Here is a 23,435-nt window from a genome sequence, read left to right as displayed (position 1 = left end):
TATTTCTACAGATGATTCTATCACAACTGCAATTATAAGGCTGATTGATTTTGCTACTGAATTTGAATATGACCCTGCAGCTCCGCCCATTACTTACATGCAGCACCTGTACGGAAGTCAATTTACTGTGCAGCAGGAACTTCTTGCTGTGGTTGTCCTGTTACACTCTGTTCCTGCTACCATCTCCACCTTCATACGTCTTCCCAGCCACTTCCTGCTCAGCTACTGCTGCCCTGCTCCACTCTGCTCCTGCTAAACACTCCATCTCCTCCTTCATCTGTCTTACCAGCCACCTCCTGCTCTGCTACTGCTGCCTTGCTCCACTCTGCTTCTGCTACACTCTCCAGCTTCATATGTCTTCTCAGCCACCTCCTGCTCTGCTACTATTGCCCTGCTCCACTCTGCTCCTGCTAAACATTCCATCTCCACCTTCATATGTCTTCCCAGCCACCTCCTGCTCTGCTACTATTGCCCTGCTCCACTCTGCTCCTGCTAAACATTCCATCTCCACCTTCATATGTCTTCCCAGCCACCTCCTGCTCTGCTACTGCTATCTGCTCCACCCTGGTACAGAATCTGAATGTCAGCTTAAAGGTACCCATACATCTAGCAACTTGGCAGCCAATCAACCATAGCATTCAACTATTCTTATCTAATCGGATGAAAATCGGTGCCGCCAAGTCCATGCTGAATGAACAATGTGACCATTTTTGAGCTGAGCGTGCTGTGAGATGTCAGGCCACTATGGTCGATCAAGTGCGTGGTGGTAATGGCAAGCGATATCGGGACAAGCGATGAATGAGATGAAACCCCCAGCGCTGTTCCTCCAGTGTATAAATGTACATGTGTGCATTTATACATTACCTGTCCTGTGTCGCAGTGTACATCTGTCTTCCGAATCCACCGCTCTTCCATTAGCCCTATATACACCCCCAGTGCATAGCACAATGTAACCCACACACCACAGCAGTGCCGTGTATAGGGCTAATGGAAGAGTGGCGGATTCTGAAGACGGATGGCCACTGATACACACAGGACAGGTAATTTATAAATGCACACATCTACATGTACATTTATACACTAGGGGAACAGCAGCTAGGCAGTGGATGCAGCGGACTCAGCCGATTCCTGAGAGATTTCATGCTGAAATCGATCGGAAATCGGCTTGCGGTGTATGGGCAGCCGACAGATCTCTCTCTAATCAGATTTGACAAGAGAGAGATTTGCTTCTTGGTTGAATCTGCTCATCATCACCTGATGTATGGCTACCTTAAAACATTCACACTACCATATTTTTTGGAATATAAGACTCACTTTTTCTGGGGTGAAAAAGTTCCTGTGTCTTATATTCCAAAGGCAGGGAATCCCCGACGTCAGAACGCACGCCGATACGAACCGCAGACTCCATGCCTTGTCCCCCTGTGTGGTCCGCCTGAACACCCCCCCCCCCCCCCCCCCCCCCCCCGCATGTCTCTGCTCTCCCTTGGTAACAATTACGGCAGAGCGACTCACCTCCCTATTGATTCCAGGGCTGTGTGGTCCTCCGCCTCCAGCATGTCAGAGCTACCCCTGTAAAAGAATAGTAAGCGGCAGAGTGGATCACTTACCCAATGGCGGAAATCTGCAGACATCTCGCGTACCAAGCGGCTTCCCCTAGTGATGGCTCCTATTAATTATTAGAGCCGTTCTGCCACTAACTTTTCTTTTACAGGGGTAGCGCAGACATGCTGGAGGCGGAGGACCACACCGCGCTGGAATCCATAGAAAGGTGAGTGGAGACATGCGGGGGGAGGAAGAGGGGACAAGGCAACAGAGAGGATGGAATGGACATGGGGACTGGAGTGGAGGACCCCACGGGGGCTGGAGAGGACATGGACACGCACAGGAATGGACACAGACACATGCAGGAGGGAACACAGGGACTTCAGGACCATACAGGAGGGCTAAAGGGGACACGGAAACACACACGGGGGGGAGGGCAGGAGGGGACACAGACACACACAGGAGGACAGGGGTGGACACAAGGGGACTGGAGGACCACACGGGGACTGGAGAACACACACGCACAGGAGGACAGGAAGGGACACATAGTGAACATAGGAAGACAATGGGGGAGAACATGTACAAGACGCTCCTGGAACATGGACGCACCAGGTCTAGTATATACTGTATATATTTTGTCCCTGATTTTTGCCCTCTAAACCTGGGTGCATCTTATATTCCGGAGCGTCTTATATTCTGAAAAATACAGTAATTGCTGGTATCTAATAGGTTATCTGCAAGTACAGTCTGCCACAAAAGCGTGATACTCCAGCCTGGAACCATGCTTAGAGGTTAACAGTGACTGAAGGTGGATAGACAGTATAAACAGAGCGCTGAGCAGATAGATTCCCGGTTGCCTGATTTTCCAGTGAATAATCTGAGGATGCAAAGTGGATGTTTTGCGGCTGACTTCCATGACGTCACTCCGCTCGTCGCCATGGCGACGAGGAAAGCGCAACAAGGAAGGCCGCTCATCGCGGCCTTCCTTGTTACTTCTGATCGCCGGAGGCGATCAGAAGTACGCGGCAGGAGCGCCCTCTAGTGGGTTTTCATGCAGCCAACTTTCAGTTGGCTGCATGTAATAGATTTTTTTTTTTTTTTAAACCCTCCCGCAGCCGCCCTGGCGATCTTAATATAACGCCAGGGAGGTTAAGATACGCCCCTGCCGCACCTCTAACCACGCCCCCACCACATCCCTCACCATACATATCACAAGGTATTCAGAATCAAAAGATGTTGTTTTTTCATTCAAACCACACTGGTCGCTTCTATTAACATTAGTTTTTCCTTATTTTAACATTTGAAAAGAGGAACTCTAGCCATCCAAATGATGAGAATAAAGTTTAGAGTCAGCTAAACACATTTTTCAGTAGCAAAATACATAAAGTAATATAGATCTATACATTAGTGTTGAAAAAGGGGCAAATAAGAAAGTAAGAGGGACTGTCTCTCAAAAAAGAGGGACAGATGGGAGCTATGGATACTCTGTCTGTAATAATTTTAACCATAGGCCTTGAAAAGTATGCAAATCAGATGTTTCTGACTAAAGTCTGACTGGATTACCTGCATCCTTGTTTCAGATATGTTCAGACACTACTGCAGCCAAAGAGATCAGCAGGACTGCCAGGCAACTGGTATGGTTTAAAAGGAAATAAATATGGCAGCCTCTATATCGCTTTCACTTGGGTTGTCTTTTAAAGGACACCTGAAATTAGAGGTATATGGAGTTTGCCATAAACAATACCAGTTGCTTAGCAGTCCTGCTGATCTCATTGGTTGCAGTAGTGTCTGAATCACACACCTGAAACAAGCATGCAGATAATCCAGTCAGACTTAGTCAGAAACATCTGATCTGCATGCTTCTTCAGGGTCTACATGTACGGGTATTAAGGATCAACATGACAGCCAGGCAATTGGGATTGTTTAAAATAAAATAAATATGGCAGCCTCCATGCTTCTCTCACTTCAAGTGTGCTTTAAAAGTAACCATGCTGAATGTAAGTGAAACATTATAGGAGGATAAGAAAGATCAGAGAAACCAGCAGATAAGTCCAACCACTGGGCTCTTGCTATAGATTCTGGGTTTGTTAAGCTCTTGCAAACTTCATCTCCACAACACAGGATTTCTATAGATAGAGTACTGTATATACTCGTGTATAAGCCGACCCGGGTATAAGCCGAGGTACCCACTTTTCCCTTAGAAACCAGGAAAAAGTGATTGACTCGCATATAAGCCCCCTCCACAGTAGACAGATGTGCCCCCAATACAAATCAGCCCCCCTCCCCATAGCCAGATGTGCCACAAGGATGATAGTTGTGCCTCAAAACGCCACTAGATGGCATCATAGATGTGAGACACAGCAATTGCCACACAGGTAGAATCCCCGATCATTGCACTGCTGACACGTTGCTTGCACACTCCGCTCCACAAGCCAGGGAACACAGGTAGTCTTGTGCAGCGCACTCTGCACACCATGTTGCAGGGGATTTAGGGCACGGATACAGCAAGGAGCCAGCTGGCAAGAGCAGGATCACTAATGCAAAATCCTTACGCTCCTCTGCCAGTAACAATACCACCTACACCCGAGCTCCACTGACTCGCATATAAGCCAAGGGGGTAACTTTTCAGCACATTTTTTGTGGTGAGAAATTAAGCTTATATACGAGTATATAGAGTATTTTATCATTTTAATCCTCCATATACCCAACACATCAACGGGAATGTGTTGTCATGTGGTTAATTAGCTTTCTTTTTGCTGTAAACAATATCCCACCCTATGAACATGAAAAAGGGCGCTCGCCCATGTGAACTCTTTGGTGCCTAGTAAGGTGTTTGTTACAACTGAACCTCTTCCCACACTCTGAACATTACAAAGGCTGCTCACCCGCGTGAAATCTGTGGTGTTTCAAAAGGTACATCTTGCAACTAAAGCTTTTCCCACATGTCGAACATGAAAAAGGACGCTCATTAGCATGACTACTTTGGTGCGCAAGAAGAGACCCTTTCCGAGTGAAGCTTTTCCCACACTCTGAACATGAAAATGGACGCTCACCTGTGTGGCTTTTCTGGTGGGTAAGAAGGTGATGTTTCTGCATGAAACGCTTCCCACACTCTGAACAGGAAAAGGGACGCTCACCTGTGTGCCTTCTCAGGTGTGTCAGGAATTGATACCTATACATGTAACTTTTCCCACACTCTGTACATGAAAATGAACTGTCACGTCTGTGACTATTCTCATGGGTAAGAAGATTATTTTTTTGATTAAAACCTTTCCCACACCATGTACACGAAAAAGGGCACTCACCTGTGTGAGTTCTCTGGTGTGTAAGAAGCTGAGATTTCCAAGCAAAACTTTTTCCACACACTGAACATAAAAATGGCCGCTCCCCTGTGTGCACCCTCTGATGTACTATGAGAAAGGATTCCGTTTTGAAACATTTACCACAATCAGAACATGAAAATCTCCTCTCACCTCCGTGACTAACAGCAAAAGGTCTACTGGAGGAAGACTGTTCGGGATTAGATGCACTACCTGCTATATTGGCACTGTGACAACTTTCATAGATATTTGGGGTAACAAGATGTGCTGCTCCATAAGATTCCCCAGGGTTAGATTGATTGAGTAATCTCTCCTCATGGTAAAGTCTGTGGTGTATATTTCCAGTAACGGGGTTTCCTGCTGGAGAATATTGTGTGATGCCATTATCATCCACATTGTAATCTGCAGGTGGAATAAAGTGTATCTCCGAGGGGTAACCAACATGATGTCCATCTATTGGGGAAATAATATTACTGTTAAAAGAACATTCATTGTTACAGTGATGTACTGTGAAGTTATTTAGGTTAATATATTATATGAAAGAGTTACAGAGGAAATGGAAATGGATAAAACTGAAATGCCAATAAATAAAACAAAATCAGGCTGAGTACCACAGATCTAAACCAGCTCTGGCACACTGACCACTGTTTACAAGTACTGGTAGCACTGCTATGGTAATAAATAGAGATACAAATATAAAATGATGTCAGCGCTCAGCAGGTGCTTCTCATGGCAAGTTGACTTACAAACATCAGCCTGTTAACCAATATGCACAGTTTGATACAAATCATCTATCCCACAACAATCCACATATTTTTGTGCTCTTATGGTGGAAAGAAAAAAATATTCCTTATTTCATGCCTTCCTCCCTCCCAATATCAATACCCCAAACTTCAGTACACAGATTTGTGTCAAAAGTCCAAGTTTCCAAGTCCCACTGCAGTGTGAGCTGAGGGTATCATACACAACACACTGATCCTTAGGAATCCACTATTAGTGCAACAGTTACGCTCACCAGATTGTAGTGCCAATCGTGACAGTTGGCATAAATCACATTCGGCCCGGCCAGTTGCAGTCTTCAGGTCTCCTAAACTTGCATCGATTTTTCCAACATCATTTCAATCAGTTCATGCAAAAAGGAAAAAAGACAGCTCCTTTGGTGCAATACGTAAATCCTCAATTTACACCACCTTTGTGCCACACACTCCTTCACCATTGATCACCCAGTGCCTTCAATGCACTTCCCAGGCACAAATTCCAAATGCTAGCCCCTTACCAGATACTATGGCTGACCATCACAACCAGCATCAAAGTTGGTTAAGCTGTACTGCAATCCTCAGAGTGGCATTCTCAGCATGACTGCACCTTAAACTCAGACAGATACTTCCATAGTATAATACCGTTTATTCTCAGTAAAAATCGTATAAAAATGTACTCACAAACATCAATAAAATATGCGCATATCAGTCAAATCCTCGAGGCTCAGCGTCCCTCTCCGTGGATAGGCCTATCGCTGAGCCTCGAGGATTTTACTGATATGCGCATATTATGATAGATTATGATAATAGATGATTTGTATCAAACTGTGCATATTGGTTAACAGGCTGATGTTTGTAAGTCAACTTGCCATGAGAAGCACCTGCTGAGCGCTGACATTTTATATTTGAATGTTTATAGGGTATACACAACCCTTACTGAGCATAGCGCACCAGGAAAGATACAGAACTGAGTGAATTACCAGTGAGGAGCGCACTTTGCAATTATTTGTATAATAAATAGAGATAGACCTTTCATATGGTGTACAGCATCTCCTCCTCATGTACTAGGAACATGATGTTTAGAGATGTCAGCAAACGGGTTGGGAACCGTTCGCTGGCGAACCCCTCACCCTGTACTATTTTTGGGCTATGACCCGGAGTACTACGGCTGCGTTGGGCCGGCAGTGCGCGTCCTTGATCACGTCTGTTGCCGGGCACTTTCTGAGCATGTGCGTGACGTCATGCTCATGCGCAAAGAGTGTCCGGCAACAGGTGCGCGATCAAAGACGCACACCACCAGGCCAGCGCAGCCGTACTACTCCGGCCGACCCCGGAAGTAGTATTTGCCCATAGAGATTCGCTAGCGAACGGTTCGCTAATATCTCTAATGATGTTATACTGAGGAATGGAGATGGGCCTCTCATATGGTGTACAGTATCTCCTCCTCATTTGTTGGGAACATGATGTTATACTGAGGAATGGAGATGGGCCTTTCATATGGTGAACAGTATCTCCTCCTCATTTGTTGGGAACATGATGTTATACCGAGGAATGGAGATGGGCCTCTCATATGGGGTACAGCATCTCCTCCTCATGTGTTGGGAACATGATGTTATACTGAGGATTGGAAATGGCCTTTCATATGGTGTACCGGATCTCCTCCTCATTTGTTGGGAACATGATGTTATGCTGAGGAATGGAGATGGGCCTCTCATATAGTGTACAGTATCTCCTCCTCATTTCTTGGGAACATGATGTTATACTGAGGAATGGAGATGGGCCTTCCATATGGTGTATTGCATCTCCTCCTCATTTGTTGGTACTATGATATTATACTGAGGAATGGAGATGGGCCTTTCATATGGTGTACAGTATCTCCTCCTCATTTGTTGGGAACGTGATGCTATACTGAGGAATGGAGATGGGCCTTTCATATGGTGTACAGTATCTCCTCCTCATTTGTTGGGAACGTGATGCTATACTGAGGAATGGAGATGGGCCTTTCATATGGTGTACAGTATCTCCTCCTCATTTGTTGGGAACATGGTGTTATACTGAGGAATGGAGATGGGCCTCTCATATGGTGTACAGTATCTCCTCCTCATTTGTTGGGGACATGATGTTATGCTGAGGAATGGAGATGGGCCTCTGCTATGGTGTACAGAATCTCCTCCTCATTTGTTGGGAGCATGATGTTATGCTGAGGAATGGAGATGGGCCTTTCATATGGTGTACATTATCTCCTCCTCATTTGTTGGAAATGTGATGTTATACTAAGGAATGGAGATGGGCTTTTCATATTATGTACCGGATCTCCTCCCCATTTGTTGGGAACATGGTGTTATACTGAGGAATGGAGATGGGCCTCTCATATGGTGTGCATTATCTCCTCCTCATGTGTTGGGAACATGATGTTATACTGAGGAATGGAGATGGGCCTTCCATATGGTGTATTGCATCTCCTCCTCATTTGTTGGTACTATGATATTATACTAAGGAATGGAGATGGGCCTTTCATATGGTGTACAGTATATCCTCCTCATTTGTTGGTACTATGATATTATACTGAGGAATGGAGATGGGCCTTTCATATGGTGTACAGTATATCCTCATGTGTTGGGAACATGATGTTATACTGAGGAATGGAGATGGGCCTTCCATATGGTGTATTGCATCTCCTCCTCATTTGTTGGTACTATGATATTATACTGAGAAATGGAGATGGGCCTTTAATATGGCGTACAGTATCTCCTCCTCATTTGTTGGGAACATGATGTTATACTGAGGAATGGAGATGGGCCTTTCATATGGTGTACAGTATCTCCTCCTCATCAGAATCAGAATCAATTTTATCAGAATCAATTTTATTTCGCCAAGTAAGTTTGCACCTACAAGGAATTTGTCTTGGTAGTTGCTTAACAAACACAAAAAAAAACAATACAAGGGCAAACAGTGTGTATATTACAAGTCAAGGACATTATAAGTATAGTGGCAGTAAGCAATGTGAGAATTGTTCATTTACAGTTCTGTGCTGATTACTATCAAGTCCTAGCAGCTCTAACGTGGTTCAGCATTAAGTATGGCTACCGCTTGAGGAAAAAAGCTGTTCCTGTGTCTGGAGGTTTTGGTAGCGATTGACCGGAATCTTACTCCTGAAGGCATGCGCTGCTGTAAGATGGAGTGAGCTGGGTGAGAGGGGTCATAGGCAATTTTGGTTACTCTTTTTCTGCACCTGCTAGTGTAAAGATCCTGCAGGGAAGGTAAGCTACAGCCAATTATCCTTTCCGCTGTTCGGATGATGCGCTGCAGCCTCCCCTTTTCTAATGCTGCGCAGGAGCTGAACCATACAGTCATAGATGATGTTATGGTGGATTCAATAATTGCAGTGTAGAACTGCACCATTAAATTTTGAGGTAGGCCAAACTTTTTCAGCTGCCGTAGATGGTACATCCTCTGTTGCGCTTTCTTGACAATAGTGGCCGTATTGTTATCCCATTTTAGGTTGTGTGAGATCGTGGACCCAAGAAACTTGAATGACTCAACCTGGGTTATTGTGGATCCATTTATGGTTAAGGGGAGGTGCTGGGGGGAGATCTAAAGTCTATTATCATCTCCGTGGTTTTGAGAGCGTTTAGTTCCAAGTTGTTGCTGCTGCACCAGGAGGAAAGCTATCCCACCACATGCCTGTATGCAGATTCATCCCCGTTTTGTATGAGACCAACTACTGTTGTGTCATCTGCAAACTTCAGAACCTGAACAGATGGATCTGTGGAGATGCAGTCATTGGTGTACAGTGAGTAGAGCAGTGGGGAAAGCACACAGCCTTGGGGTGCACCAGTACTGGCGGTCATTTGTTGGGAACATGATGTTATGCTGAGGAATGGAGATGGGCCTCTCCTATGGTGTACAGTATCTCCTCCTCATTTGTTGGGAACATGATGTTATGCTGAGGAATGGAGATGGGCCTCTCATATGGCGTACAGTATCTCCTCCTCATTTGCTGGGAACATGATGCTATACTGAGGAATGGAGATGGGCCTTTCATATGGTGTACAGCATCTCCTCCTCATGTGTTGGGAACATGATGTTATACTGAGGAATGGAGATGGGCCTTTCATATGGTGTACAGTATCTCCTCCTCATTTGTTGGAAACATGATGTTATACTGAGGAATAGAGATGGGCCTTTCATATGGTGTACAGTATCTCCTCCTCATTTCTAAATATACAATAAGGAGCGCAGGATATAAAGTTAAAAAGTTTCCTCTTTTTATTGTAAAAATCTTACTATATATGCTCTCATAGAGCTAAAAAGCAAACATATATTGCATATAAATCTTTCAGCCATACACTCACTTACTCCCACACATGCTCACTACAAGCCTGCTGGTGACCCTCTGGGGGAAAAGAAAGGTATATGAAAATAAAAATAAAAAATAAAAAAAGTAAAAATATAAAGATGTATTATCAGGATAATAAGGCTTTTTACTTCTTCTAAGAGTGCTCAGACGGTTTCCAAATAGATACAGTGTCCTTTCGTCTATAGTACCACCATTTAGATGTTCAATATATGTAATAATAACACGCTGCAATCAGAGAAAAGGTCCTTCATAAGGCTGAATACCACAACTCAACCTCAGGTCTAAGGAACTCTTGGGTCATGCAATTTAGGGGCAGTGGATCTGCTCACACAATTACTCACGTAGCCCCCGAGTTTTTATGCATCCATACAGTCCAGACCGTTCGTGGAGGGAACTCGTGCACTGCTGTGATTACTCCTCACTCACACACGCCGCCCGCTGTTGCCTACGGCGGTGCTGCAAACTCCGTATGCCGGCTGGTTGGGAGTTAGACGTCACTTCCGTGCGTTCCAGCTGCTTCCACTTCCTGTAACTCTGCGCTCCAGCTAGCTATGCTGTATTCCAATACGTGTAATGCGTTCAGTCTTCCACGCGCTGCTATGCCACAGATTGTTACATACAAGTTTCAATAGTAAGATTCCAATTGATCTAAGGGGTGCCCCTCTCAATCAATGTGAGTAATTGTGTGAGCAGATCCACTGCCCCTAAATTGCATGACCCAAGAGTTCCTTAGACCTGAGGTTGAGTTGTGGTATTCAGCCTTATGAAGGACCTTTTCTCTGATTGCAGCGTGTTATTATTACATATATTGAACATCTAAATGGTGGTACTATAGACGAAAGGACACTGTTTCTATGTGGAAACCGTCTGAGCACTCTTAGAAGAAGTAAAAAGCCTTATTATCCTGATAATACATCTTTATATTTTTACTTTTTTTATTTTTTATTTTTATTTTCATATACCTTTATTTTCCCCCAGAGGGTCACCAGCAGGCTTGTAGTGAGCATGTGTGGGAGTAAGTGAGTGTATGGCTGAAAGATTTATATGCAACATATGTTTGCTTTTTAGCTCTATGAGAGCATATATAGTAAGATTTTTACAATAAAAAGAGGAAACTTTTTAACTTTATATCCTGCGCTCCTTATTGTATATTTAGACTTGTTTACTTTTGGTGGGGGGAGGAGGTACCCCCACAGTGTAAGGTAGCAGCAGGAGGAAATCTGTATCCCTTTTCCCTGTCATTAGGGGATTTATATTATATTAATATTAATTAAAAAAAAATTATATAGCGCCCCTCAATTTGTTTATTAAATCTCCTCCTCATTTGTTGGGAACATGATGCTATACTGAGGAATGGAGATGGGCCTCTCATATGGTGTACAGTATCTCCTCCTCATTTATTGGGAACATGGTGTTATACTGAGGAATGGAGATGGGCCTTTCATATGGTGTACAGTATCTCCTCCTCATTTATTGGGAACATGGTGTTATACTGAGGAATGGAGATGGGCCTTTCATATGGTGTACAGTATCTCCTCCTCATTTATTGGGAACATGGTGTTATACTGAAGAATGGAGATGGGCCTTCCATATGGTGTATTGCATCTCCTCCTCATTTGTTGGTACTATGATGTTATACTGAGGAATGGAGATGGGCCTCTCATATAGTGTACAGTATCTCCTCCTCATTTGTTGGTACTATGATGTTATACTGAGGAATGGAGATGGGCCTTTCATATGGTGTACAGTATCTCCTCCTCATGTATTGGGAACATGGTGTTATGCTGAGGAATGGAGATGGGCTTCTCATATAGTGTACAGTACCCCCTCCTCATTTGTTGAGAACATGATTGTATATTTATCATAATAATAAGCAACCCCAAACTAATTATGAAATAGAGACAGCTTTATCTCACCATATATTACTTCACTTCCTTAAATCAGCATTTCTAAATTTACAACACACCATCTTTCCCTCACTCCACCATATGAGAGAGAGGGAAAGATCCTTGTCCTAGACACTGAAGGAGAACCTTTGAATATTTTCTGTATTTGGTGTTTATTACTGACCTGTGCTGATCTGTGGATGACTTTCCTCCTCCTTACACAGCTCAACACTCATCACATATGTGTCTTCTACTTCCTCTTTAGCTTTTACTTTATTAGTAATTACATCTTCACTCTAATATAAGATTACAAAACAGAATATTATTTTACAAACTCTGGTATTGTAAACTTTGGTATTTGGTAAGGACTCTTAGTACCACCTACCTGATAAAGGTAGGAGATTGAGTGATCTTCATGTGTACAATCCTGGGTATAAAGAGGACCTGTACATCTCTCCGGTGGATCTCTGTTACAGGATCCAGCTGTAGGAAACACACACTGACTGAGAGGGGAAGAGGAGACTGACTGTTGCAAAGACTGTGATAGATTATCTCCTGTATGTACTGTTTATTACTGTCTAAATATTAATGGAGGTGCACTAGATATAAATGTTACAATAACTCAGAATCTGATGAAGACGGCCGGGTACCGTCGAAACATGTCAATCTGAGGCTTTGTGGAACTGGAGGGGCGCCCCATTTCATTTACAAAGCAGCTGGTCACCCCATCCACTGAGGTAGTGACAATATCTGGAGAGATACACAGAAAATACAGGTGGAGCGCAAGGAAGTGACAAGAAGAGCGCAGTGAAACGCACTGGAGGAAGTGACGTTAGTTACTTGAGACTGGTAGACCGGAAGCTGACCATCTAAGCCAAGACAGCAAAGTATTAGCGAAACACTGAGCCGGCAGGAGCGGTAGCCTTTAACCAGCTGAGCGGTCTGGACGAGCTCAGCTCGTCCAACACCGCCAGCGGCTGCCGCTCAGGCCCTGCTGGGCCGATTTTAATGAAATAAAAAGCAGCACACGCAGCCGGCACTTTGCCAGCCGCGTGTGCTGCCTGATCGCCGCCGCTCTGCGGCGATTCGCCGCGAGCAGCGGCGAAAGAGGGTCCCCCCAGCCGCCTGAGCCCAGCGTAGCCGGAACAAAAAGTTCCGGCCAGCGCTAAGGGCTGGATCGGAGGCGGCTGACGTCACGACGTCGGCTGACGTCGATGACGTCACTCCGCTCGTCGCTATGGCGACGATATAAGCAAAACAAGGAAGGCCGCTCATTGCGGCCTTCCTTGTTTATTCTGGGCGCCGGAGTTGGCTGCATGAAATAGTTTTTTTTTTATTTAAAAAAAACCCTCCCGCAGCCACCCTGGCGATTTAATCAGAACGCCAGGGTGTTACACCGCCAGTACAGCGGAGAAGCTCAGGACCATATCCTAGGAGCGGTTACCCCGAAATCCTCTGGGTGGTGAGATGATTGCTAGTAACACTTTTGCAGTGTATGTGTCCAAATTATTATTTCGATCCCTCGGTGGGATATGTACACTTAGTAATTGTCTTTGTCCAAATGTTAGAACTTGGGAAGAGGTTATTGTGGACTACATGTGGATAATGTGGAGGAATTTTTGAAAGCTTTTATCATTTTTAGGATTTTTTGCTTTTTATATTTTTCTCTTAAAGGGGAACCAGTATGCTCTGGAGTAAATGTACATGAGTGCCTGTGATCAGGAAGTGAATTTATGTATATTTTAGAGCCCTCGTTTACCTTGATCTTTTAATAAAGTGACTTATTGATTGGAAAAATCTAGTAGAGTTATTGTAACATTTATATCCAGTGCATCTCCATTAATATTTAGACTTTTCTGGTGTAAGGTGGGGATAAGGGGTTGACCCCACCTGAGAAGGTTGCAGCAGGAGGCAGGAATAGAACATAATTGATGTTGTGATTATTAAGGCAGCGCCCTCCAGTATCTATATACCTTTGGAAGTGTTTATTACTGACCTGTGCTGATCTGTGCAGGAATATCCTCACCCTCCTCACATGACTCATCATCCACTACATATGTGTCTTCTGCTTCCTCTTTAACTTCTGCTTTAATAACAATCACATCTTCATCCTAAATAAGACCACAAATACACAGCTTCATTCAGATCAGACCACACAGAGACACTTCTGAGCTGTAGAATCTATCACATTTACCTACCTGATAATGGTGGGGGTTGGTGGCATCTTCCTGTGGACAATCCTGGGGATAAAGAGGACCTGTACATCTCTCCGGTGGATCTCCGTTACAGGATCCAGCTGTAGGAAACACACACTGACTGAGAGGGGGGGAGGAGACGACTATCTGTTGTAGAGGCTGAAGGTGAATGTGATATCTTTTCTCCTGTATGTAGTGTTTATTACTGACCTGTGCTGATCTGTGCAAGAATTCCCCCCTCCTTATCATCATCCACAACATATGTGTCTTCTGCTTCCTCTTTAACTTCTTCTTTAATAATAATCCCATCTTCATCCTAAATAAGACCACAAATACAAGAACATGTGTTCCTCACAGCTTCCTGCAGATCAGACCACACAGAGACACTTCTGAGCTGTAGAATCTATCACATCTACCTACCTGATATTGGTGGGGGGTGGTGGGATCTTCCTGTGGGCAATCCTTGGAATAAAGAGGACCTGTACATCTCTCTGGTGGGTTTCTGTTCCTGGATCCATCTGTAGGTAACACATACACTGACTGAGAGAATGGAAGAGGAGACTGAAAGAGACCCTGGGATTCTGTTCAGCATTTAGTGTTTACCGGGTGTTCAGGAGTCGGCACAAAAAAATCCTCTGACTCCAACTCGTCAGTTTAGGTTTCCTCCAACTCAGATTCCACGACTTCGACTCCTCTAAACTGCATATTATAATCTTCTTGATTGAAAATATATAATGTAAAAGGCATCTCATCACTGCCAACACTTAGGAATTTTAAAGGACAACTGAAGGGAGATGGATAATGGAGGCTGTCCTATCTATTCAATTTTAAAGAGAACCTGTAACAAAAAAAAATTCCCCTGGGAGGTACTCACCTCGGGAGGGAAAAGCCTCAGGGTCTCAATGAGGCTTCCCCCTCCCCTGTAGCTGCAGGCAGTCCAGCACTGGCTCCCCTGAAGTGTCCAGAAATCCTCCCTCGACAAGCCTGACAAGCGCTGATAAGCGCTGATTTATTTACCTTTCCTAGCTCCAGTGGGGGTGCTGTTGTGGCTCTCCGCACGGCGATAGGCGAAAATAGCCGTTCTCTGTCGTGTCCGCTCTACTGCGCAGGCAACTTGCGCCTGCGCAATAGAGCAGGCCGGCAGCGATCAGCTATTTCCGCCTATCTCCAAGCGGAGAGCCGATACTGCGCCTGCGCTGGACCTGGGAAGGTAAATATTGACATCCCCGCTGTTTGGGGAGCTTTATCGCCGCCGCCGTGGAACCGAGGAGGATGGGGGAAGCCTCAATAGGATCCGGAGGCTTCCCCCACCTAAGGTGAGTACCCCGCAGGGGTGGTTTTTTTCGTTACAGGTTTTCTCTAATCAATACCAGGTACCTGGCTATCCTGCTGATCCTCTGCCTCTAATACTTTTAACCATAAACCCTGAACAAGCATATGAAGATCAGGTGTTTCTGGCATTATTGTCAGATCTCACAAGATTAACTGCATGCTTGTTTCCAGTGTTATTCAGACACCACTGCAGCCAAATAGATCAAAAGGTCTGCCAGGCAATTTGCACTGTTTAAAAGGAAATACATATGGCAGCCTTCATTTTCTTCTCACCTGAGTTGTTTTTAAACCTATATTAAGATGGCATCTGCTTTTAGGAACAAAAAGCTCCTAGCCAGGAAGTTGACACTTCACCCTGTCAGCCATCCTGGCCGGTCATTGCCAACATGAATTGCCCAGTTTGTTGTCTGTATAACAAGATTCACAGGAGCCCCATATCAGCGGGTTCCAGCATGTAGCCTTGCCATCTTGCAGGAAAAGGCCTCTACCTTTCCTATATCTGATATAAAAAAAGATCGGTCATTTTCTGCAAGGGGGCAGATCTATGCACTGGAACCCAGCTGATATGGGGTTCCAGTGAATCTCATTAAACAGAGAAGGAATTGGGACACTCTAACGTTTATGCAGTAGTGTACCTTTGTGGGTTTTTATGTACACCAGAGATGAATTTTAACTAAACTTAGGATATTGCTGTAGAATAGCTGTTAAATAGAAATCAAAACTAGTCCTTGGTAAGAGTACTTGTAGAGGGAACAGGAACAAAGAACATCGATCAGGTCCTAGGCAATCTAACTGTGGGTACATGTAAGAGTGATGTGCAGGTACGCAGCAGGAGAATGAGGGGATTCCTGCTCTATTACACATTCTTCATGCATGATCTGAACCAGGTTTACAGGTAATACCCAATACCTCTGCGTTCAATGAGCACAACATTCTCCATGGATTCACTACAGCTCTGCGGGGAGTGTATATGTATTTCTGTGTAACTTAATTCGTAGTCGCCAAACCCAATTTTAACTACATAGCAAATTAATTGATTTCATGAGCAAAGGGAGTGCATAAATGTGCATAAGCCTGCATCAATGCAGAATTATTTGTCCAGGGGAAGAGGAGGAGGAATAGGATCGGCACTAGATGCAATACTGACAGACCTGATGGGAGTAGGTGGATCCCTGCTGTGCCTCCAGACAAAGTCCAATTACAGTCACACTGAGAAGAAAGGGATATCCGGGCACCAGCAAGTTATATAATTATTTGTATCTCATCAGGGCCGGTTCTAGACTTTTTGCTGCCTGAGGCAAACTTGTGAGGATACCACCCCAACCCCCAATTAGGAATGATCACACAGCACCCAACATTTTGCTGAGGGGCAACCAAAAAAATAAATACCATCAGTATAGGTAGGTAGGTAGCCAGGTACAGGTGTTCCATGTATAGGAAGCAAGATATAGGTACCCTCAGTATAGCTAGCCAGGTATAGGTGCCACCAGTATAGGAAGCTAGGTGTGGGTGCCACCACTACAGATTGCCAGTTATAGGTGCCCCCAGTATAGCTAGCCAGGTATAGGTGCCAGCAGTATAGGAAGCTAGGTATAGGTGCCCCCAGTACAAGTAGTCAGGTATAGGTGCCCTTAGTATAGGTAGCCTGGTATAGGTGTCACCAGTATAGGTGCCCCAGTATAGGTAGCCTGGTATAGGTGCCACCAGTATAGGTAACAAGTATAGGTGTCCCCAGTATAATAAGCAGGTATAGGTTCCACCAGTATAGGTAGCAGGTAAAGGTGCCCCAGTATAGGTAGCAGGTATAGGTGCCCCAGTATAGGTAGCAAGTATAGGTTCCCCCAGTATAGGTAGCTAGGTATAGGATCCCCCAGTATAAGTAGCATGTATAGGTGCTCCCAGTATAGATAGCAGGTATAAGTGCCCCAGTATAGTTAGCAGGTATAGGTGCCCCCAGTATAGGTAGCCTGGTATAGGTGCCACCAGTATAGGTACCAAGTATAGGTGTCCCCAGTATAAGAAGCAGGTATAGGTTCCACCAGTATAGGTAGCAGGTAAAAGTGCCCCAGTATAAGTAGCAGGTATAGGTGCCCCAGTATAGGTTGCAAGTATAGGTTCCCCCAGTATAGGTAGCTAGGTATAGGTGCCCCCAGTATAGGTAGCTAGGTATAGGTGCCCCCAGTATAGGTAGCTAGGTATAGGTGCCCCCAGTATAAGTAGCAGGTATAGGTGCCCCCAGTATAGATAGCAGGTATAAGTGCCCCAGTATAGTTAGCAGGTATAGGTGCCCCCAGTATAGTTAAATGGTAAAGGTACCCCAGTATAGGTAGAAGGTATAGGTGCCCCCAGTATAGGTAGCAGGTATAGGTGCCACTGCGGGTAGGAGGGTGACATTATTCCTACCTCCCTCTCCGTATGACGCACGTAATCACACGTCACACAGGGAAATAGGAAGTAGAGAGGAGACGGCTGCAGGCAGTGACACATCGCATGGAGAGAGCGAGTTAATTACAACCGGTCCCGCTGCGCCAGCTCTGTGGGGGGACAGAAGGGGACCCGTGCAAAGTGAGGGAAAAATGATGTCGGCCCCCCGTCCCCGAAGAAAAAAAAATGAGCAGTGGTCAGGGAGGGAGGCGGGTGGGATGCCACCATGACGCAAGATGCTCCCTGAGTGCGTCATGGGTGGCCCAGGGTTGCACCTCATTGACCATCCCTACTAATGAGAAAACTACACATCAGGCTTTATTCTTATAGCAGAGATGTTGTTATATATAAAAGATTCCCGTTTACACATCAGATATACAGTCACAATCAGATATTTATATCTGACTTTAAAAATACGGGGACTGCTTTATTGCAGCCACACAAGTAACTTTTTGTTTGGTTTATTTCATTTTTGTGGACTAAGCACTGCTATGGTATATACAAGTTATGTATGATGATTATTATCTGAGAAATAGAACATTTTATCATATTTTCTCTTTTAATTACAGTTTAGGTTCATTAGGACCCGGAGTCGGTGCATTTTTTCCCGATTCCGACTCAAAAACCCAAAAATTGCTCCGACTCTGAATCCTGAACTCCGACTCCACAGCTCTGAGTGTTTAGCAGCAAATATGTGCCTGATGTAAATAATATGATGATGGAGCTCCTGACAGGTTAAAGGGAAAGTACATTAGACGGGTATAGAGGGATGGGGACAAAGGTAAAAGTAATGTAATCCAGCCCCCTTAGGGCCCGTTTCCACTATCGCGAATTCACATGCGTTTGCCGCATGCGAATTCGCATAGCCAATACAATCCACTTGTTAGGATTCCTTTGCGTTTTTCTGTGCAGAAAAAATCTGCACAGCAGAGCCATCAGAATTCGCATACCGCTATGCAAATCGCATACAATGTATTTAATAGGGAATTCGCATGCAGTATTGGTATGCAAATTTTCATGCGAATTCGCATACGATTTTGCATGGAATTAATGAAAAAGCACACAGACACTGCCATGGTTAAATTCGCATACATCGTAATCCAATGCGAAATCGTATGCAAATTCGCATGAAAATTCGCATATAACCGCATGCGAAATTTGCATCCGCATGCAAATTTTTACCGCGGCGATTCCCACCACACAAGTGGAAACGGGCCCGAGTTGTACGCAGGGATGATGGGACTCTTTATGGCACTGGTGAAGGTAGTGGGAAGACCTACATCAGTACCACGTTAGCCACATTCATACTGGCTTCCAGCAAAATCACCATGCCACCATCCAGGTCACCCTACCACAAGGCTGCTACTCAATGCAGAACATTCATGCATTGCACTGTGATTGTAGCTTACAAAGAATGTAGCCATCCCAAAAGCCCTTAAAGTGTACCAGAGCTGAAATAAGTAAACAAATGTATACATACCTGGGGATTCCTGGAACCCAATCCACTCCGATCGCTCCCACATCACTGTCCTCGCTGCCCGCAGCTTCTGGAATCGGGTCCCGACACTTACGTCAGTTGGCTCCAGGAGGGGCAGCCGCTGGAGAGATAGAGGGCGCACTTCTACTACGTAGACTGGCCGTGATGTCGGAAGTGCGGAAACCCGGTTCCCAAAGCTGCAGACAGCGGAGGACGGCGGTGTGGGAGTGACCTTTAAAGGGCGGGCGTAATCTTAAAGGCACATGCTACAATGAGCAGCTGAACAAATATGGAGAGCTGCGATTCAAAGGAAATAACCTTCTTCATTTAAATCTACCAATGCAGTAGGCTCACATTGTGGCCCAAATCATAATATGCGAGCCAACTACATTGGTGTATTCTCGAAGAAGTAATGACCCCCAAAAGAAGTCTGAAAGTCTGAAACACCTAATCTGCTGCATGCTTGTTCAGGGGCTATGGATAATAGTATTAGAGGCAGAGGATCAGCAGGGCTGCTAGGCAACTGGTATTGCTTAAAAGGAAATAAACATGGCAGCCTCCATATACCTCTCTCTTCAGTTCCCCTTTAAGGATCTAATTTACGTTGCTTCCTTTGAATCGCAGCTCTCGCAGTTCGTTTTTATTTATTTATTGTACCATGTGCCTATAAGATTGTGCCCGCCCTTTTAGGGCGTGTTGTATGGACTACAGGTTGATAAAGCTAGTCAGTCCTCATTTCAGGCTAGGCATCTGAAGAAGGGTGCTGAATTTGAAACGTTGTGCACTATGTAATACTGCCATCCTCTGATTAACAAGGTTATTCAAGAGATTCTGTACTTAAAAAAAAAAATCTGCTTTGGGGATACTTACCTCAGGGTCCTAATGAGTCTTCCCCGTCCCCTGTAGCTGCAGGGAATCCAGCGCTGGCTCCCCCCCTAACCCCCCACCGACAAGCTTGACAAGCTGTAATATATTTACCTCTCCGCGATCCTGCGCAGGCGCATTATCGGCTCTTGGTTCAGCGGAAATAGCTGAACCCGATCGTATCGGCTCTGCTGCAGAGGCACAAAGGACTCGCGTCTGCGCAGCAGAGAGGATCTGATCATGTTAGGCTATTTCCACCTTAACCCAAATGGAGAGCCGCTAGTGCGCCTGCTCAGGATCACGGTAGGTAAATATTTACCTCACCGTGATTCGGGGGGCTGCTGTGCTGGATTGTGGGGACACCGGAGGATGGGGGAAGCCTCGTTAGGTTCCAGAGGCTTCCCCCTCCTGAAGTAAATATTAGGAGGAGGGAAAGGTGTGCCAGGATGGAGTGGCATCTAGGGGTTGGGGGAGCAGCAGGAGAGAAGGTGAGCTATGATTTCCTGATACTATCACTCTTGATCAGTACAGTCACATGTAGATGCACATTCTTTCAGCACATACACACTGTGTCTGCAGCTGTCTCTCCAGTGAGCTGTGTAGATTACTGACCTGTGCTGATCTGTGAAGGGATTTCCTCCTCCTTACACGGCTCATCACCCATTTCTTCTGCGTCCTGTCTGACTACAGCTCTAACAAAAATCACATCTTCACCCTACAATAAAACCACAAAACACAAGAATGTGAGACTATAGCCTCTGTGCTGCTTCTATAGATCATACAGCATGGACTCACTTTGCCATTTGGGGAGACCCCCAGTCCCACCTACCTGATAATGGAGAGGAATGCTGTTATCTTCTCGTGTGCAATCCTGAGAAAGAGAACATTTACCTCCCTCTGGGGGATTTCTGTTACTGGACTTATCTGTAGGATGGAGACGGCTGCTGGAGGCCAATAGCTCACCAGAAAGCTTCTTCACCACTTCACAATCCTGTGTAATAATGCAGAGTAATAATAATCACTGTGTACATTCCCAGAATCCTCCTCACCTGTCCAGTCAGGACTGCTTTATTACTGTAGATAAATAAGTGTGATATCATGTGACCCTCCCAGAATCCTCCTCACCTCTCCAGTCAGGATTGATTTATTACTGTAGATAAGTGTGATATCATGTGACCCTCCCAGAATCCTCCTCACCTGTCCAGTCAGCAGGTAGATGATCTCCAGGGTGAGATTTAATATCTTTTCAGTCACTTGACTTTGGTCCCCATCCATCCTCACTGGCGTGGTCATGGGATTTATGCAGGACGCTCTTCTACATAGAGAGATAATAAACTAAGAATTTACCTGGACTATATGACCCTGTTTCTGTGCTCCAGTCTTTGTATTCCTCTCTCTCCATTTTCTAGGTGTATGTTGGCATATGTGTGCATTCATCTTCTGACCACTTTGCCCCATGAGCTCCAGTGTTGGCAGTTATCAGCACATGCAGTGCCTCACACTGTCAGCAAACGCAACTATATTTCCACCCAAAATAAACTACTACCTCCGCCCCTTTCCTATCCCCGACATAATATACTGTTCCTCCTCTACAATAAGTCCTACCCTTGCTAACCTAAAAACTATTCTGTCTCTTAGCAATGCCTGGAATGGATTCTCAGTATAACCCTCTTCCCACAATAAAAGACTATTCTTCTTCTCTGGGACAATGTCCTTCACTCTCCTGCCCACCCTGCATCCTTTCACTACCAACAGGGAACCTCCTAGGCTGTTGACTGTTCAGAAAAACTTCCAATATCAACCGCAACTGCTGATGATGCTCAACTGAGAAATAACTGGTTTGGCTCTTTTCTTCCAGGGCTGTGGAATCAGAGTCGAGGAGTCGGAGCAATTTTGGGTACCAGGATTCCAAGTTGGAGTCGGTGGTTTCATAAACTTCGAAGTTGGAGTCGGATAATTTTTGTACAGACTCCACAGCCCTGAAATTTTTCTTCATCCATCATCCCTTAGAACTGGTGTCTAGGAGGCTATTATTATTATTTAGTATTTATATAGCACCGACATCGTCCGCAGTGCTGTACAGAGTATATTGTCTTGTCACTTAACTGTCCCTCTGAGGGGCTCACAATCTAATCCCTACCATAGTCCTATGTATATGTATGTATTGTGTAGTGTATGTATCGTAATCTAGGGCCAATTTTTTAGGGAGAAGCCAATTAACTTACCTGTATGTTTTTGGGACTGGGGGAGGAAACCGGAGAACCTGGAGGAAACCCACACAGACACGGGGAGAACATACAAACTCCTTGCAGATGTTGACATGGCTGGGATTCGAACCAGAGACCCAGCGTTGCAAGGCAAGAGCGTTAACCACTACGCCACATGCAAAAGCAGGACTAGTACTGTGTTACCAGGAAAGAACAAAGTGACTAGAACATGGTTTCCCATTTCCCAATAGACTCAGCCAACAGTCTTAGCAGAGAATCTGTAGACCTAATACTGTAGTGTGATCCAGGTGTAAGTGGCCAGACTGGGCTCTCTTATATAGGAAAAGCTTGGAATAGCGACAGAAGACAGAAAATACTCTATAATTATGGATATGAATAACTAAAGCTACAGGATCACACAGGGTCAGGACCAGTAATGAGCAACTATGTACCTGGGGATCCTCTGGCAACTCCAGTTTCCTCTCAGTCAGCCTCCACTCACATTGGTCATGGTATATGTACAGTATATGCTGCTACATTAGAGTGTAAGCTCCCCTGGTGCAGATAGCTCTTTACAGCTTTGCAGAATATCTCACATTATATGACTAACATAAACCGTTACAATATATATATCTGCAGATGCTGGACATGGAGGAGATAACTAAGGTAAAGATTATTACAGGGTGTAATGTAAAATAGCGTCTTATTACCTCTTCTTCTGCCAGTTCTAGCAACGTCCTTTCTGCGCTTCCTGCTCTGCTCTATGGCTTCCTGTCCGCATGTCCCACCTCCATCTCTCTGCATCACATGGTGCCATCTAGTGGAATACACATGAACTGCAGCCTGAGACATGGGCGGCATTGAGTTCTGTTGCTGCGTTGATTTGAATCTGAGCTCAGCTCACAGTAGCAGCTTACCAAATTGCCACATGATGGGTAGTGGGTGGGACAATTGCTTGTACTGTAGAACCTCCAACGCATCTTTCACGTTGGTCTTCGCATAGGTTAACAGGAAATTCTGCTTCTTCTGAAGAGAGAGTACAGTGCACGCCAGTGGCGTAGCTAAGGAGC

General features: G+C 45.0%; 1 protein-coding gene across 1 annotated transcript; it reads right to left on the bottom strand.

The window, feature by feature from the left end:
- Positions 1–1,477: 1,477 nt before the first annotated feature.
- On the bottom strand, positions 1,478–22,840 carry LOC137534451 (uncharacterized). The gene is made up of 11 exons (XM_068255945.1): positions 22,818–22,840; positions 21,356–21,473; positions 20,988–21,149; positions 20,771–20,873; positions 14,482–14,579; positions 14,272–14,377; positions 14,065–14,162; positions 13,863–13,977; positions 12,252–12,349; positions 12,051–12,162; positions 1,478–5,315 (listed from the first exon to the last, which is right to left on the bottom strand). The coding sequence occupies exons 2-11, from the start codon at positions 21,449–21,451 to the stop codon at positions 4,411–4,413; spliced, it is 1,893 nt and encodes a 630-aa protein (XP_068112046.1). The 5' UTR covers positions 21,452–21,473; positions 22,818–22,840; the 3' UTR covers positions 1,478–4,410.
- Positions 22,841–23,435: the final 595 nt, after the last annotated feature.

Source organism: Hyperolius riggenbachi, chromosome 10 (assembly GCF_040937935.1).
Source record: "Hyperolius riggenbachi isolate aHypRig1 chromosome 10, aHypRig1.pri, whole genome shotgun sequence".
Classification (NCBI taxonomy): domain Eukaryota; kingdom Metazoa; phylum Chordata; class Amphibia; order Anura; family Hyperoliidae; genus Hyperolius; species Hyperolius riggenbachi.
Note: the sequence above shows the minus strand (reverse complement) of the source record. Positions and strands in the feature narration are given on the sequence as shown.

What these genes read in the sequence shown, in the direction of transcription:
- LOC137534451 (XM_068255945.1), bottom strand. Translation starts at nt 21,451, where the DNA reads ATGACCACGCCAGTGAGGATGGATGGGGACCAAAGTCAAGTGACTGAA. An exon ending in GCATTCCTCTCCATTATCAG is followed by an intron (nt 20,874 to 20,987) that starts GTAGGTGGGACT and finishes GTTTTATTGTAG; the next exon opens with GGTGAAGATGTGATTTTTGT. An exon ending in TCTTGCACAGATCAGCACAG is followed by an intron (nt 14,163 to 14,271) that starts GTCAGTAATAAA and finishes TGTTTCCTACAG; the next exon opens with CTGGATCCTGTAACGGAGAT.